This window comes from Odontesthes bonariensis, chromosome 20 (assembly GCF_027942865.1).
Source record: "Odontesthes bonariensis isolate fOdoBon6 chromosome 20, fOdoBon6.hap1, whole genome shotgun sequence".
Classification (NCBI taxonomy): domain Eukaryota; kingdom Metazoa; phylum Chordata; class Actinopteri; order Atheriniformes; family Atherinopsidae; genus Odontesthes; species Odontesthes bonariensis.
Genome location: NC_134525.1, coordinates 4,588,868 through 4,607,320, shown reverse-complemented (window position 1 = coordinate 4,607,320; position 18,453 = coordinate 4,588,868). Strand labels below are relative to the sequence as shown.

Sequence of the window (18,453 nt, the reverse complement as noted above, 5' to 3'; positions counted from 1 at the left end):
AGTTCACCCCAAGGTCAAAAACCCAAGAGCTACATCTCAGACTCTGCAGGCCTCAGTTAGCGTGTTAAAGGTTAAAGTTCATGACAGCACAGTTAGAAAAAGACTGAACAAGTATGGCTTGTTTGGAAGGGCTGCAGGAGAAAGCCTCTTCTCTCTAAAAAGAACATGGCAGCACAGCTTAGGTTTGCAAAGCTGCATCTGAACAAACCACAAGACTTCTGGAACAATGTCCTTTGGACAGAGCAGACCAAAGTGGAGATGTTTGCTCATAATGCACAGCAGCACGTTTGGAGGAAACCAAACACAGCATATCAGCACAAACACCTTATACCAGCTGTCAAGCACGGTGGTGGAGGGCTGATGATCTGGGCTGGTTCTGCAGCCACAGGACCTGGGCACCTTGCAGTCCCAGCAGCAAATCTACAACAGAATGTCTGAAAAAGAAAAGAATAAGGATGGTTCAGTCAAAGTCCAGACCTCAGCCTGACTGAGATGCTGTGGTGGGAGTGTCCAAAATCCCTCCACAACCATGTGAGAGACTGATAACGTCATACAGAAAACTATTACTGCAACTTACTGCTGCTAAAGGTGGTTTTACAAGCTGTCAGATCAGGGGGTTCACTTAGTTTTTTCACACACTGCTTCTGTGTTTTATGATGTGTTGTTTTTTTTACAATCTGAAGTTGTGTTTGCCTCGTTTTAAGACCTGATAAGAACCAGACGATTCCTTTTTTATTACGTCCTGCTACTGAAAACCTATAGTAGGGTTAACTTTTTTTTTCATATGACCTGTTTTTGTGTTGTTCATTTGTTGATGAGTTTTATACACAGAAAAAGTACATATTTTCACATGAAATGTGTCAAAATTCCTCCTGTACAACTTTTGTTTCTTTGTTCAAAAAGCAAACCAAAAAAAAAAAATAGAATTTTCCGTCTAAAATAGTGTAAAATTAACTGAAAGAAATCTCTGAATGATTATCATCGTTGTTATTCTTGTAAAAATGCGACATTTCATCGAGGAACATTTGAAACACAAATCCAGATGGAAAATATCTCAAGTTGAAGTCCAGGTTCATGAGTGATCTCAGTGTCACGAGTGCACCTTCTACAGCATATAGAATCAGTTTTACATTCTTCTTAACAAGATACTGAATTAATAAAATAGAAAAATATCAAATACAGACATTAATTTGCATCAATCAAATATTTGTTTTCAGGTTTCAAAATTCCTTACCCAAAAAAAGGCTATTTTCAAGTGAATTTGAGCCACATGAAGCTCCTTCTTAAAGGTAGCAGCACTCAGAGTTCAGAGCTTTGAACATCAGAGTACAACGAAGCGCAAAAAGAAGAAATTAAAAGAGAAAAACATTGTATAATCTCAGGTTTAACCCTCCTGTTGTCTTGCGGGTCAAAAGTGAGCCACTACCATGTTTAGCTGTAGAAAAAACACCTTAAACTATCTTTTTCCACCTTGAAATTTTATGACTTTTCCCAAAGGGACCCCATCATTAGAAAAAGTCAGACTTTATTTTTGTTTATGTCTCCATGTGGGCTGTACACCACTAGGGTACAAAGATTGTCTTATGGGTCATTTTTGAGCCGTGAATTATAAAAACATTTAAACACCAGAAAAAAGTTCACTGTTTTTTTCCCTTTCAATATAATTAATTCAGAAGTAATTACTTCACATTTATATAATAGCAATAATAAACCTTTATTATGTAAAAGAAAACTGAGAAAACAAGAAAACTGTTGGTCCAACTGACAGTTGGTTTGTGGTAAAAAAAAAAAAAGAAAAAAAGTGTAATCCTGAAAACTGGTGATTGTCTTTTTGTATTGTGTAACAAAAAATACATGATAAAAACTGTATTGAATTGAGTTGAATAGATAAATAACAGGTGGTTTCATCATACGAAATAGATTTTGGATTTAAAATTCAATTAAGTTGCTTTATTTTGGGGCTTTGATAGGGCGGGTCATTTTTGACCCGTAGGAAAAGGAGAGTAAACAGGATGGGCCTCATGCAAGAAGCGTTCGTACGCACAGATTTGTTCTTAAATCGTCCGAGTGATTTAAGAGAAATTGCGCATTCACCAATCTTTTCGTATTTTACGTTTTCTTTCAGGTAGGAACATAATTCACGAGTGATCCAGACCTGTCGTAGGAGTTTCGTAAAATAGTCCGCTGTTATTCCAATCAAGTTTGGATTGTATATTTAATTACTTTGAAGCAAACATACATAAATATATACATTATACCCCATAATGATGCTGAAATTATTCTGTTTGACTTAAATTGTGCACTAATTGAAGGTTAATTTGACTCTATATATATCAAGGTTAATGGGAAATGTAACCAGCGGCTGATTTTCTACTTTCAGATGCCTTAGCGCGTCAGGCTCTTTGAAGAGATCGTGTAGAGACAAACGAATGGCTGACATCGCGATTTAGATTCCCAAAGATTGTGCAGCTACAAATATGCAGCTTGCTAGAGCCACAACTCCAGAGAAACACGCCGATCAAACCCAATTCCACCACACGTCCAGGTCCTCACCACCCTTGGATTTTTGGCCACTGGAACCTTTCAGAGGGAGATTGGAGACAGATCGGGGGTGTCCCAGTCCTCTGTGAGTCGTGCGCTCCTCTCGGTCATCAAAGCTCTCATCAGTTTATCACCCATGGTACATCAGATTCCCATACACCGCTGTCCAACAAGGACAAATTAAGAGGGACTTTCATGCCATGGCTGGACTGCCTATCATAATTGGAGCACAAGACGCATATACGCATCAAAGCACCCGTGCTGTCATGGAGCGCACTGAGCTGAAGGCCAGGTGGGTGTGTCTCCATACAGCAGGGGGGCAAACTGCTCTATAGCCCAGAGAAGGCATGCCAGATTTGCACAATATTGCCATGAATGAGGGTCTCCTACTACCTGAACCAGCCCAGGCAGACCAGAAGGTGTGGTGCCAGAAGACCCCCCTCATGGACCACCCCATCAAAGAGCCATCATGCTGAGGCAACAACTGATTGCACGGCTTTAGTTGCAGTCATCGAGCGCCTGGCCGTGGCGAGACGTTTTTTTAAAGCCATTTTCATATCAAACCATTTCTTCTTTATTTCGGTGACATTACGGACTACAGGTGACAATAAACAGCACTCGTAATTGCTTCCCATTTCTTTGCTTTAGCAGATCCCATAATTCCACTGCTGACACTGCTAAAAATGACAGATTTTACTTTTTGGATCTCTGAAAGCAGAACTTCAGTCTCAGAGCCCCTGAAAATGTTCTTTCTGCGCCTTGATGCCATTTTCATGACTCAACACTCAACACTTCCTGGCACAGGAGCGTGGAAGCACAGCCTTATATGGTATTATTTTGGGCGTGGAGTATGCAAATCTACTATCCTCGTGCACGTGCAATTATATACGCACAGGTGGGATTCACCATTTACGCAGGTCGTTTACACACTTTTTCCGAAGATAAGAGCGTTTGTTGAATCTGACGTGGCGTGTTCGTAGAGACCTTCGTACGAAAAAAGTAAGAGAAATTTAGAATAAAAATACGAAAATGTCCTTGCATGAGGCCCACTGTTAAGACCGCACAAAGGGTTAAAACACTCCCATGAGACAAATGGCCGGATGAAGCCATGCACAGACAGAGTCCCAACACAGGCCGAGTGCTTTTATGTTAATCTCCAGTGCAAACGGCACGAAACAGCGTAATGAAGCTGGTTGAGTGAGTCCTGGTGTCCTGCGTGTGGAGCTGGATCAGGAGTAAAGGATCCAGTAGATGATGTTGAAGAGCAGGTAGGACAGAGGGAAGGCCAGGCGCGAGTACGAGTCAATCATGTAGCTGTTGTTGACCAGCAGGTCCACGTTTTCACGCACCGAGCGCTGCCGGCGGAGGCGAGTCCCCTCCGTGGGGCGGATGTCTGGGTTCTGTGTTGGTGTGGTCAGAGGCTCAGAGGTCAGCGCGGGCGCCATCCGAGGGAACGGGGTCAGTTCAGTGTCATTATCGTGGAAACAGCCGTCAAAGGCCATCGCCTGGCTGGCGTTAAAGGTGGAGGGGATCTGAAAAGTCAGAGAGGGAGAACATGTCGGTTTATGGAGTTTTAACCCGAAACATACTTCAGTGTCTCCATCTTAAAATCCTCACGTCACATTTGGAAGAATTTCAGACAGCATTAAGCTGCTATAATTTTCTATCCTTAATATTTACGGTTCTATTGTTCAAACAGGGGCGTGGCACTGCACCCCCAGGAACAAGTCCTGCCCCCCTGATAAATGCCCTGTCCATCCAAAGAAAACCGGCCAGAAAAAAGGCCACGATTTATTATCTCTGTTTGTGTCTTGTATTGATAGAATAAATGCAGGTGGTGATTTTAAAAAAGCATATATCTGCAAAGTTTATAGCTTTATTTATTTTTTTGTTATGGTGTTTCCCCCCCTCCGTAACCTTAGCCCCTTGCTGCTGAAAAAAAAAGACGATTTTCACATTTTCGGATGTTTTTGTTGTACATAATGATCTGAAATGTAGACTTAATGAAGGTAATAAAAAGCTGGAGTTGGCTGGATGTCTTGCCCCATATATCTACTTGAATTTAAACCCTCAATGGAGAATGTGGAGCATGTTACTCAGCTTTTTTTCTTCTATTTAGCAGTTACTTGGTGAACACATTTCTTGTGACCCTGATGGGTTGTAATGGTGCGTTTGCATGCATCATACAGGTTCTACATTTCTTTACAAAACCCCCCCCCCAAAAAAACTAACTGTTAACAAAATTGACGGTCATGATTTATGCTAGTGTGACCATATTTTCATTACCGAATTGAATTATTACTATTATTATTGTTATTATTATTATTATTATTATTATTATTATTATTATTATTATTATTATTATGCTTGAAGTTGTAGTAGTGCTTTTCCACCGATTTTTTTCAGGTAATGTTTTCTGCCCCCCCAGATGAGCTAACTGCCCACCCACACATGCCATTCTGGTCACACCTCTGTGTTCAAATGAATGTATTGTGAGAGCAATCAGAAGTGATGGAATCACAGAAAATAATCCACTAGTTGCAATTTCTCTCAACTGAATGACTGTTCTTAGCAGCTGTTTCCATCAGTGACACCTCTACATTACCAGTAAGACTGTGCACCATGTAGATCTTTAACAGTTTGCACAGCCGGGGTATATATTCATATGTGCACGGTGTGTGCTTAAGCTAAAACTCTCAGTCTGGGAGCCGTGTAGCTCCGTGGGTTAAGCTGGAGCCGCATGTACAGAAGCTGTAATCCCTTGATGCAGCCAGCTGGGGTTCGAGTTCCAGCTTGGGCCCTTTGCTGCATATCATCCCCCACCTCTGCCCCCATTTCCTGTCAGACTGTTAAAACATTTAAATATGTTAGTCTGGCAGAAATACTAAATCTGATTTCTCGAAGTTGGACTAACACTGTCAGATAACACGTCCACGGGAGGAAAACTGAGTTGTAAAAATCAAGACTGTGATACGACTTTAACCCTTTGTGAGGTCTTATCATTGTGTTTACTCCCCTTGTCCTATGGGTCAAAAATGACCCGCCCTACCAAAGCCCCAAAATAAAGCAACTTAATTGAATTTTAAATCCAAAATCTACTTTGTATGATGAAACCACCTGTTATTTATCTATTCAACTCAATTCAATACATTTTTTATCATGTATTTTTTGTTACGCAATACAAAAAGACAATCACCAGTTTTCAGGATTACACTTTTTTTATTTTTTTACCACAAACAGTTGGACCAACAGTTTTATTTTTTTCTCAGTTTTCTTTTACATAATAAAGGTTTATTATTGCTATTATATAAATGTGAAATAATTACTTCTGAATTAATTATATTGAAAGGGAAAAAAACAGTGAACTTTTTTAAGTTTAACTTTTTTAAGTGAACTTTTTTCTTGTTTAAATGTTTTTATAATTCATGGGTCAAAAATGACCCATAAGACAATCTTTGTCCCCTAGTGGTGCACAGCCCACATGGAAACATAAACAAAAATAATGATGGGGTCCCTTTAAGAAAAGTCATAAAATTTCAAGTTGGAAAAAGATAGTTTAAGGTATTTTTTCTACAGCTAAACATGGTAGTGGTGATGGAGCCTTCTCTGTGGCAGCACCCAGACTGTGGAACAGTCTTTAGGCCAGTTCAAATCCAGACTGAAAACACATCTCTTTTCCCTGGCCTTCCACCAGCTGAAATGGAGTTTACCTTGGCTTGCTACTTTTAATGTTACTGTTATTGTTATTTTTTTGCTAATTTTATCTAAAATTTTATTTTATCTGTGATGAAGTTATTCTTATTGCTATGTTATTGATGACTCTCTTAATGTGTGATGCAGTTGCTATTGTGAAGCACTTTGGTCAGCTGAGGTTGTTTTAATGTGCCATATAAATACATTTTGAATTGAATTGAATTGAAAAACTGGCTGTTGTCGCTGCAGTTCTGTGGGATGAATTTGCTTGATACACTCGCTGACGTCTCAGACTCAAAAGAAAACTCATCCACTTAATAAAACTCCAGCTGTTTGTGAGAAACGACCGTGCTTGTTCAGGCTCTCGGTTTATATTCAGATGTCATGTCGCTGTTAGTAAATTAAGTAAAACATGCTTCTAAAGATTCTCTGTTATCATGATTTCCACAAGTTTCATCCATGTGTTGATGTTTGTTTAGAGTAAAGATCCCCTTTGCCCTCTATGCGTACCTTCCCCCTTCTCATCTTCCTCATCTCCTCCAGAGTGGTGCAGTAGTTCACAGCTGCATATTCAATCACAGACAAGAAGACAAACAGGAAGCTGGTCCACATGTAGATGTCCACCGCTTTCACGTACGACACCTGGACAAAAACAAACAAAATGCACTTTTCTTCATCTCCTCTTTAATTTTCAATTTATACTCAATAACTTTTTTTTTACTTAATAATTAAACCTCTATCTTCGGGACATGTTCTCTTACATATAATTAAAAAAAAGTGAAAGCAGGCTGACATTCAAAGAGTATCTGCAGCTCCTACCTGAGGCATGGAGGAGGATACTCCGGTGATGATGGTGGACATGGTGAGAACTGTGGTTATTCCTGCAGCAGGACACAGCAGAGGTCAGGATTTACTTCCCAGAACAGCTTGTTTGTACTGATAAATGTTCAGATATTTCAGTCTGGGCCAAGTCATGTGTATTTACAATCAAAACTAGTATTTCTTTTGTTAGTTTACCTGTTTTCAATGAGTGTTACATTCAAAAATAAATCTTTTTATGGGGAGTCACCTCACATTTCAGAAAAGGTTGGTCAAGACTTTGGTATTTGTGGTTCTGGTTAAAGGGACACTTTGTAATAGATTAAGTAATTTATTAGCTCAAACCAACATATTCATTCATAAATTAGTCCTCATTGGTGTAAAATTATCTCTGTCAACAATCTCACTTATCCTCCTGAGTGAAGAATAACTTGTCTGTATCTACATAGAGCAGGTAAGCTCTATGGAGGCTGCCATGTCCTTCCGGTCTATGAAAAACGACGAAAAGTGCCGAGAGGGACAAAAAGCACTTAAAATCGCGTTTTCCCCATTTTGACGTGACGTTTGCACGCAGGTAAAAACAGAGCCGGTCTACGCCATTAGACATTCTCTGGTATAAACCAGCCTGAGCGGCCTGCACTTTTGAATTGAATTGAAAAGGCAACGTGAGCTTCTTGAATCTTGACACATACCGCCTGCCGTAGTTCAACGCACATTTGAAAACGCGAGGCGCTAGAGAGCAAATTCATTCGACTTTGCAAAATAAAATACTAGATGGGGGAAGAAATTACATAATGTCGCTTTAAGAACAGGTTCATGCATGTGTTACCCAGAGACACTCGAGCAGGAACGGCCCTTCTGTCGATCCAGAAGGAGACCCAGGAGAGGACGACCATCAGCATCGTGGGGAAGTAGGTCTGCAGCATGAAGAAGAAGATGTGCCGCCGCAGGATGAAGTTTATGAAGAGACGATTGTACCAACCTGACAGAGAGACAGACAGAGGAGCTGAAAATCTCCCAAAAAACAATGTGCTTTAATCCACTCAGTTTGTTTTGGTTGAAGGTATTTCCACCACATTTTAAAACTTGGCAGCAGGGATTTATAAAGATTTTAGGTTCTAATTCATCACATAGTATCAACAGGGAGACATATGAATGCTCTTAAAATGATTTATTTGATATGAAAACAAATTCATTTCCTTTAACAACGAGTAAATTTAAGATATTTTGACATCACAAAGCAACAAAAACTATTAGTATCTCAGCAGTTTTGCTGCTAAAAAGGAAACTATTCCATAAAAATAGTTTAGTGGACCCTTTTCAAGAAAATCCTCACATAAAAACACGTGAACTACATGAACAATAAAGCCATGTGATTAACATCAGTGTGTTCTGAAGGGTCCGTCTTCATTTCTTCCTCTTTTCATTGTTCTTTTCAATTTTTCTTCCATCACGTCACGGTACCGATAAACTGCCTTATTTGACCATTTCAGATTTATTTCAAATAACTATCATTACTAGAGTTGTATCATAGAGTTATGCACTTTTCTCACTGTTTTCAGAATTTCAAAAAGCTGAATAAATAACAAATCAAACAAAAAATGATCCATTATTAGAAGAGTCCTTGGCTGTAATCTCTTACTATATACATGACTTATGAATGATATATCTAATGATATAATAATATGATGACGGTGAAGTTGGCTTCCGATTCGTGAATTAAATGCAGGGCCATTTCACTGCATTTTTCGCATGCTGGTCACATAAGTTTTGGCCCTATATGAAAACTACAGTATTTAGACGGCTCAAATCTGGACATAAAACAATGTGCTTTAATCCACTCAGTTTGTTTTGGTTGAAGGTGTTTCCACCACATTTTAAAACTTGGCTGCAGGGATTTAAGTATCAGTAGAGTATTAGCGAGGTCCAATACAGATGCTGGATGACAAGGTCGGTGTTTTTGGTTCATCTCAGAGATTTCAGGGCCCTGTACAGAATGGTTGAGATTTTTCCCACTAAAATTAGAATATAATGTCTAATGGATCTAATGTCTAAAGCATCAGTGTGTCACAGCATGAACATAAGAAAACAAAAGAGCATTTAAACAGGAGCATCCGCACACTCCAGCTCCTGACTCTGACACTAATCAACATGTTATAAAATCGGATTACTATCCGAATCTTCACCATCCATGCAAGGCTTAAAGACAGACTGGGAACGGGAACTGGGAACTGAGATAGGTAATGAAGTCTGGAAGGCTGCTTTAGAAGGCGTGAGCAAGTGTTCCGGTAATTCTAGACATTGTCTTATTCAATTTAAAGTCATCCATAGGCTTCATTACTGCAAAGCCAAGTTACATAAAAATTTTTCCTAACACATCACCATTATGTAGCAAATGCCATATTGAAGAAGGTACTCTTCTCCATTCCTATTGTTTGTGTACTAAATTATTCCCTTATTGGTCTTGCATATTTAAAGCCTTAGCTGATATGTTTCATAAGGAGCTGAAACTAGACCCACTTTTGATTGTACTTGGTGTTTCCGATCAGCTCTCTCAGTTTAATAAAAATCAACAACAGTTGTTATCCTATGCTCTTATCATAGTGAAGAAACTTATTTTGAGGTTTTGGAAAAAAACAGAGGCTCCATCTGTCAAGTTGTGGCTGGAGGAAATGGTAAAATGATCTCATCTGGAAAGAATACGGTTCTTACTAGCAAACAAACTGAAACGATTCGATAAAACTTGGCAACCCCTTCTACAACATATTGACAACTCAATTTGAAGCTGAATTAACACAAGCCTTGAAGTGATCATATAAGCCTCAGGGGAGGGGAGATGGGTGGGGGACAGGATATTTATGTTTATGTATGTTATGTTAATTTGCTTTTGTATTGTTTTTTTTTTCCTGTGTTCAAATTAGAAAAAAGAGGACGAATTTGTATTGTGGATGTCTTAATTTCCATGATTGTTCCCTCAATAAAATTGTTTAAAGAGATAAAATTGGATTTTATTTTCATATCTGATAATGTACCTTACATAGCTTTACCCTCCATGATGTTTCAGAGGGTGGAGGTCTTGGGTGAGAAGGGGATACCTAAAAAGCACCAGGGTCTGATGAGCCATTTGTTGTTAAAAACAATTTCTATCTTGTCTTGTTAATCAGAAGTGTTGGAAAAACTTGTAAGTAAGCAACTTCTATTTGACTTAGATCTTAATGATATTCGGTCAGATGTTCACTCTGGACTTGGATCCGGTTTTGGCTAAACCAATGAGACCCTTAAAGTCATTAATGAGATTATTTCTGCTTTAGTTTCTCAACAATGTTATGCAGTGATCTTTGTTGACGTTGCTATGGTTTTAGACAGCGTCAATCATTCAGTTGTCAGCAGGCTGTAAAAGTAACTGATTAGGGCTGCTCTTTTTTAATAAGCAACATGTTCAGTTCGAGCATGTCCTCGCTCAGTTTCTCTGTCCCTATAGCTGCACCTCACGGCTTAATCCTTGCTCCAATATCATTTCATTTCTTTATATATATATATATATATATATATATATAGTTTGTTTCACTTGTACACTGTTTTCTATTTGGCTGAAAGGTTGTTCTCTAGAGGATTGATGTTTTTTGTAATCCCTCTGCTCCCTGGTTTGCTATAAATACTCTTCTTTAAACCCACCACTACACCCTGCCCCTTTTAATATTCATTGGTTCATGCTCATTTACAATTTGTCCACCTTTATTTGTCAACCCCTTAACTGTATCGCTTGTTGACCACTTACAATGCTTAACTATGCTCTGCTAAAAGTTCCCCAAACAAACACATCATTTTGTGCAGCAAAACGCAGTCAAGAGCTACAAAAAACATTGAAACATGACAGATACTGCTCAGATTCTCACTGAAAGATGAAAATATTTCCAGCTAACTATTATATGTGAGCAGTAGGTGCGGGCATACCCCTCGCCCAATTTCCTCAAGAGGCTTTGCCATGCTGCCATTTTAAATAAGAATTTGTTCTTAATGACTTGCCTGGTTAAATAATGACTAAATAAAAAACGTACAGGCTTTTGTCCTTTTTAAAAAGAGATCTCGCTCTTTAACCAATACACACTCAAGTCTTTGGCCTACATTCCTCTCCTGCAGACTTCCCCTGACCCTAAGCACTAAATCAAGTAAATACCCTCAACCTGATAAATGATCTGAGGTGTGCCCCACAGGTTTATGTCCCGACAACATGACCGATACCACTTTACACACACACACACACACACACACACACACACACACACACACACACACACACACACACACACACACACACACACACCAGTGCTGCCGTAGAAAGCCAGGCCACTGGAGGCATGAAAATGCTCAATGAAGAACTGAGACAAGACAATCTCCTCCGTCCCCAGAGAGTCGTTACCGTTCTTCCAGTAAAGCATCAGGTCGTTTTCATTATACGCATCTGCAGAGAGACGCAGAGACGGAGGGTGGGGAGAAAGAAAGAACAAAGCAAGAAAGAGGGGGAGAAAAAGGCTGTTTTCACTGGCGGTCTGATGATCCTTTCTGTTTTATATCGTTTGAGCATACGAAGTTGTCAGTATCGTGCGTATCGTGTCTGCATCTCACAGCTCTCCAGCTCCAGTGAGCAGTTCTGAGTGTCCAGAGGAAAGCTGCTGAAGTCCATGGAGCAGAGCGCCGTCACAGTGACCCTGAAACACACACATTTCAACAGCTTTCACTACACTTAATGCTGCACTGCAGACAAATCTCTCCAGGTCCTGCTGGGACCATCCCTGCTGTTGCCAAGGAAACCAGAGCTTTGCATTTCTTGCCCTCTTTCCTCAGTGGTTCGGTTTTGGTTGCCCGCGTTGGCCTGACATGTTAAGCAGTTTTCTGGAGTCAAGGCAAAGCAAAGAGACGCTAAACAGTAAAAACGCAGAGATCGTAGTTATTGACAGTTTTCAGTCTGACAAACTGAGTGATATATAGATTTTAGGTTCTAATTCATCACATAGTATCAACAGGGAGACATATGAATGCTCTTAAATTGATTTATTTGACATGAAAACAAATTCATTTCCTTTAATAACGAGTAAATTTAAGATATTTTGACATCACAAAGCAACAAAAACTATTAGTATCTCAGCAGTTTTGCTGCTAAAAAGGAAACTATTCCATAAAAATAGTTTAGTGGACCCTTTTCAAGAAAATCCTCACATAAAAACACATGAACTACATGAACAATAAAGCCATGTGATTAACATCAGTGTGTTCTGAAGGGTCCGTCTTCATTTCTTCCTCTTTTAAAATTTTTCTTCCATCACGTCACGGTACCAATAAACTGCCTTATTTGACCATTTCAGATTTATTTCAAATAACTGTCATTACTAGAGTTGTATCATAGAGTTATGCACTTTTCTCACTGTTTTCAGAATTTCAAAAAGCTGAATAAATAACAAATCAAACAAAAAATGATCCGTTATTAGAAGACTCCTTGGCTGTAATCTCTTACTACATAAAGGACTTATGAATGATATATCTAATGATATAATAATATGATGACGGTGAAGTTGGCTTCCGATTTGTGAATTAAAGGGATGGGCATAAAGGGCCATTTCACTGCATTTTTCGCATGCTGATCACGTAAGTTTTGGCCCTATATGAAAACTACAGTATTTAGACGGCTCAAATCTGGACATAATCATTCTGAGGAGGCTGTAGATTCATTAATACCTTATTTGGGAAAACTTTTTGCACAGGGTCTCTCTTTATGTCCCACCTTCTTGCACATTCTCTGACTATAGAGAATCACCATCATTGGTCTATCGCCTTCTCCCTTCAAACATTCAGCTGGTCAGCACTATGAGAAATCAAGTTTGAACAAATCTGAAACAAACATCATTTTTTACATCTATTCTTATGTTTTAATGACTCCTTGACAAGGCACAGCTGTGGCCGGGTGAGCCTGACATTCACTTGCTACCTTCTCTTTCTACATTACTATACCATTTACAGTATAGAATCATAAATAAAGACTTCTTTTCAGAAAAAATTTGATGCCATAATTTTCCTTTTAGAGGGTTTTTGAGCTTTGTTTTTTTTTTTCTCAATCTTTATATCACTCTTCACTGCACTCTTTATGAAACTGCACAATGGTCTTCTCTCTCCATCTGAAGAAAAATCCATGCGCTGACTTTTATTGCTAAAGCCCTAATGGGTAAACTACCGTTATACATTTCTAATTTGTTTTCTTTTCAAAATAGTGTTTACAGGACGAGGTCATCAGAAAAAATCCTTTTACATATTCCACTTACAAGAACTGAACTTGGGAAAACAGCCTTTTCATCATATGCACCAAAAGCTTGGAATGAACTTCAAGCTACTCTAAATCTTGAAGTTCTTCCATCCATAAATTCTTTTAAAGACCTTTTAAAATTATCATTAACTGTCTTGTCTCTTGTGTTTTACTGTAATGTAACTTTTTTAAGCCGGCTTCTTGGCCAGGACTCCCTGGCAGAAGAGTTATTGTAACTCAATGGGACCATTTCCTGGTTAAAGAAAGGTTAAATAAAAATAAAAATAGCAACAATCACAACATTTGCAGCTTTAACTTCGTTATTGAGAGGTGAGCAGGTCATGCATTTAGTCAAGCTGATATTAGACCGCCCTCTGCTGGATTACAGGACAAACTACTTCTAACTGTCTGATACTTCCTTTTGTACAGCTTGTGGTCTGAAGCCCTCACAAACTAGACATTTTTCATTTGAACTGGGTACCAAAAGTGTCAGTTTCTCCATGAATGAATGGATTTCAAACGTTGACAAGCCAAAGGTTGCAGAACTAAAAAAAATGAGAAGAAACAAGGGAAATACCAGCAGAAGGTTGCATCTCTGATAAGAAATACACAATCAGTCTTTTACTGGGTCTGAAGTCATGATTGAGAAGGAAAAATTTGGTCTACATTCAAAGACTGACAGCAACGACGTTTAAAGGAAGTCATAGTGCTCTCTGAGAGCTTGTTACCTCCACAGATTAACCACCCACTCCTGTGTGTACCTGACGCTGTAGAGGATGTTTCCATCGGGGTAAACCCGCAGCATGATGTTCTCCATGGTAGTGTCGTGGATGAAGGAGCGTTTGGAGTGGACGAAGAAGACGTCTGGGACCCAGATCTTCTTCACCAGGCGAGAGTCAAACGTTCGGCTCAGGTTAGTCTGGGACGGAAAGGACAGCCGCTCATCCTTCCAGTAGTGACGCAGGTACAGAGTCATGGTGAAGTCCTGCAGACAGGACGATGCTCAGCTTTGATTTTTATTTAAACCCACTTTTATCATAAGTTTGCAACAAATCCATAAGAAGTTATTCACAATTACAGCTCATTGTTGTTAATTTATCCAGATTTTCTGATACACATCAGTGTCATGCTGCCATTTTTTAAAAGCATGTTAGGAACTTATTTTGGGAGATTTGATGGTTGAAAAGAATTCCATCATTCCAGCTCCCATGACAACATCTTCCTCTGCACCATTTATCTCTCCAGGCTGGAGCAACTTGTTCATAAGGGGGCGAGCTCAGTTCAAAGCTGGCTACTTGAGAGGTCACAGACCAGACAAAGTGAGGGGACAGGAAATGACATCAGCACAGTCTTCTTTTTTTTAATCATTTCTCTTTGAACAGAGGACAATTCTGTGATAAATAAGTTTTTACACAAACAAACCAGGTCACAGAAGAGCCTCACCTCTCTGTAAATGTCAGGTTATAACCTTTGAAATTTACTTAATCAAGTTTCATTCATCAAAAGATTTTCGTGTCTTTTCAACCTAGTATAACCTAAACTTAACTCCCCTCTTCTGCTTGGGTTGACTTTGTTTTACAAAGCTTTATTTAATACTTGATAACTTCTCGTGTAAACATCACAGCACCATGGCCAATAGTTTACATAAAAGAAGAAATCTCTACCAATTAATGTAGAACAGACACAGGACAGATCAAACAAGAGGATAGTGGCATTAAGCAAAAGGATTTTTTTGTTACAGAAGTGAAATTTCAGGAGCTAAACTGTCCTAATTTTTGTCGCTTTGACAGTAACTGAATTATTTAGTGGTTAAAGAAACAAAAACGATTGAAAATGAGTCTCTAAACACTTTATTTTCACATTATTTTGAAGGCACTTTTACCTAAAAACAAAACCAAAAGTACGACTTCCTTAAATTTAACTTTGACATGTAAGCAGTTTATACTGCAAATTGTTAATAATTTTGAAAGCTGCATTTGCAGGATTTATTCCTCTTTAATGGATATTAAGCATCTTGTTTAACATTTGTTAAACTATATAATTCACTCCAGTACCTTTGCCACGGCTGCTCCATGTTTGACTTTAGGTATCATCTTACTGGTAACATGATGTTACTTGCACAACAAGCACTATTTTCTTTTACTTTAAAAACTAGTCCACAGCCGGATAGATACATGAGCCTTCCACTGACCTTTATCCTTGTATTATCGTGTATGTCACAGATAAATTAAAGCTTGAATCTTGAGCGTCGAGAAAAGTAAGAAAAATAACCTTAGATGTGTGATTTATTTAGCTGATGCATCACAACATTGTATTCTGTATTCCTGAATGGTTTTTGTGCACATACAGTGAGCTCTGCAGGGGTTATAGTAAAGCCAGAGGACACTAAACAAAGCTGAATGGGTCACACACGAAGTTTTGGAATAAATACAGAATGTTGGAATGAAACTCACCATGTTGACCTCTGAGATGCTGTCGATGCTCTCCACCTGCACATCGATGCCCACTGGGATGGCTCCACCTGAAACAATGACGTGGTTAGTGTTGAAATCAATAGCACCAACTCTAAATACATACATCAGTGGCAGTGTGGCTGTGAAGCAGCCAAATAACCCAAAGGAACAGTCAAAAGGAAGCCATATATCCACTCTATGCAGAAACACGGCCCAGTTCTCTGGACACCGGCTCATCTCAGATGGACAGAAAGACAGTGGACACGTGTTCTGTGGTTAGATGAGTCCACGTTTCAGCTGCTTTTGGGAAAAACAGACGTCTGCTTCTACAAAGATGAGAAACAGCATCCATGCTGCTATCAGAGAAAGGTTTAAAGCCAGCATCTCTGATGGTATGGGGGTGCATCAGTGTCCATGATATGGATGACTTCATATGTGTGAAGGTTCCATTGATGCAGAGGTAGATGTTGGAGTTTTTATTTCAGCAGGACGATGGCAGACCTCATTCTGCACGACTTCCAACAGCGTGGCTTCATAAACACAGAGCATGTGTCCTTGATTGGTGCACTGGAAAAAATCTAAATCTTACCAAGTATATTTGTCTCATTGAGTATCTCATTACATTTAATATAAGACACAACTGCCTAACAAGTTCTATTTCAGCCAGATATAGGGACTTGTTTGAAGACAATACATCTGGAATATCTTGTTAAATGAAAAAGTCTTGAATACAAATTGTTTGAGTCATATTTCATATGAAACAAGCTTTTTTTGACATTTGAAGAGGTTTTTAAGCTAATTTCAAGATCACTTTTAACTCAAAAGTCCTAAATATCACATCTTATTTCAAGAAATCTCGACAAGCCGATTTTCACTAGTTCCATTGGCAGAGTTTTTTGCTTATTTCAAGCAAAAACGTCTTTTATTTGTTGTTTTTTACTTATTTTTGGAGGGGCATTTTTTCCAGTGTGTGCCTGCAGTGCACGTCTGTCTCCTATTGAAAATCTATGCAGCTGCAACCACGGACTATTGAGCAGCTGAAATCTTGGATTCAGCAAGAATGGACACAGATTCCTCTGAAAAACTGCTACAATCACTATCCTCAGTTCCCCAAAGTGTCATTAAAAGGAAGTTTTTTTGAGTGCGATTAATTTTTTTTTAAAATACAGTGAAGTTTATCAGTGAAGACACTGAAAATAACAACAGGCTTATTTTTATCTTTGTAAATATCCCAACTTTTCTGGCTATGTGCTTTATAGAAATGACATCTTAAACTGAGTAAAAATACTTGATCTTCTTTTAGCCTCTTTGTGCTTTGTGGGCAATTTGGATAAAACCGGTCCTAAGATGATTAAACAGAAATTCAGGAAACTGTTTTTAATACCAGCCTCTGTTCTGGCCGGCAAACCTAATTTGGGTTCACGACATCTGCCTCTGCACTCCCCCTGTTCTGTCCGCCTCATTAGCGGATTAATCATAACCTGATTTGTGCACATAAACAGAGCAGAAATAGCCAAATAGCACAAATCCCCATCCAAGAAAAAGAACGTATCAATCATGGTTACTCTCTCTGCCGCTCTGCCCCCACAGAGCAATCAGGACCTTTGGTTTTTCAGGATGTTTGACTGTCCCACAGCCAACTTTAGAGATGTTTAGTGGTCATGTTCTTGTCTGTAAATTTGTTGGGTTAATTTTAGGATTTATTTCTCTGCTGTGGCCTGCAGTGTAAACAGATGATCATTCTTGCTCCCCATGCAAGCATCAACAATGATTTTGCTACTGTCCTAAACCCATGAACTCTTCCAGAAAACCATTTGGTTTTAATTATCACCCTCACTCTCATAGCCTGTTTTCATGATTTGTCAGCATTCAAACTGGGCTTCTTTAGAATACAAAGGGAGTATCTTCAAAACTGTAGGCAGCAGTTTCATGGATTTAGGTAGTTGTGAAAAACATTCATGATGGAGCACTTCTGCCTCAACATTCATTTGTTTGTCAGGTGGACTTTAGAGACTGAATGTGGAGACAGTGTCCTGTGTGTCCTCTTCTTTGACTGCATAATCACTTGCTCCACTATCCCGTCCAGCAGATCCAGTTGGTGGCAGCAATACAGTATCAGTAATACCAATATCAGGATCAGAAGAAGTAGTACAGTTGTGAGTAGCTGTAGGAAACCTGTAAAACATGAAGCTGCAGTAAAGCTGCGTGGATAGTAGTAGAACCTAATAACTAATACTTTTAGTTGCACTGGACATTTCCACATGCAGTTTTAGTAGCGATAGTCACAGTTTAAGTAGTGGTGTATTTTGGCCATTGGTTGTTACAATAGAGCAATTGTACTCAAAACAGTTGTGGCTATTAGCTAATGGACAAAAAACGCCATTTTCTCACATGTTGTAGAGATGCTCTAGAGCTGTGGCAAGTAAGATCATTTGCTCCTGACTTCTGTCCAGGATTTTCCACTCAGTCCCATTGTAAAATATCCAGGACAGCGGAGACAATGTGCTTATAAAGCTGTCTAAATTAGGTGTAATGTTAATGAATACAGTGATGCTGATAATCATGTGTTAACATTACATTTACTTTCCAGTATCACTGTTTAATAAAGATTTCAGTCTGTAGCTTTTGCTGAAATTATGTCAATTAACGTAA

The 18,453-nt window shown here is 39.0% G+C and overlaps 1 protein-coding gene across 1 annotated transcript in view; it reads right to left on the bottom strand.

Annotated features, from left to right (window-relative positions):
- Positions 1-3,770: 3,770 nt before the first annotated feature.
- The window catches only part of LOC142369915 (gamma-aminobutyric acid receptor subunit rho-3-like), a 36,549-nt gene continuing 21,866 nt past the window's right edge, over positions 3,771-18,453 (bottom strand). Inside the window, exons 3-10 of the mRNA XM_075452326.1 lie at positions 15,802-15,869; positions 14,110-14,333; positions 11,680-11,762; positions 11,378-11,515; positions 7,883-8,035; positions 7,054-7,115; positions 6,745-6,876; positions 3,771-4,073 (exon numbers count right to left, since the gene is read on the bottom strand). Of these exons, the coding sequence (XP_075308441.1) occupies positions 3,771-4,073; positions 6,745-6,876; positions 7,054-7,115; positions 7,883-8,035; positions 11,378-11,515; positions 11,680-11,762; positions 14,110-14,333; positions 15,802-15,869 (1,163 nt within the window). The remainder of the gene's footprint in view (positions 4,074-6,744; positions 6,877-7,053; positions 7,116-7,882; positions 8,036-11,377; positions 11,516-11,679; positions 11,763-14,109; positions 14,334-15,801; positions 15,870-18,453) is intronic.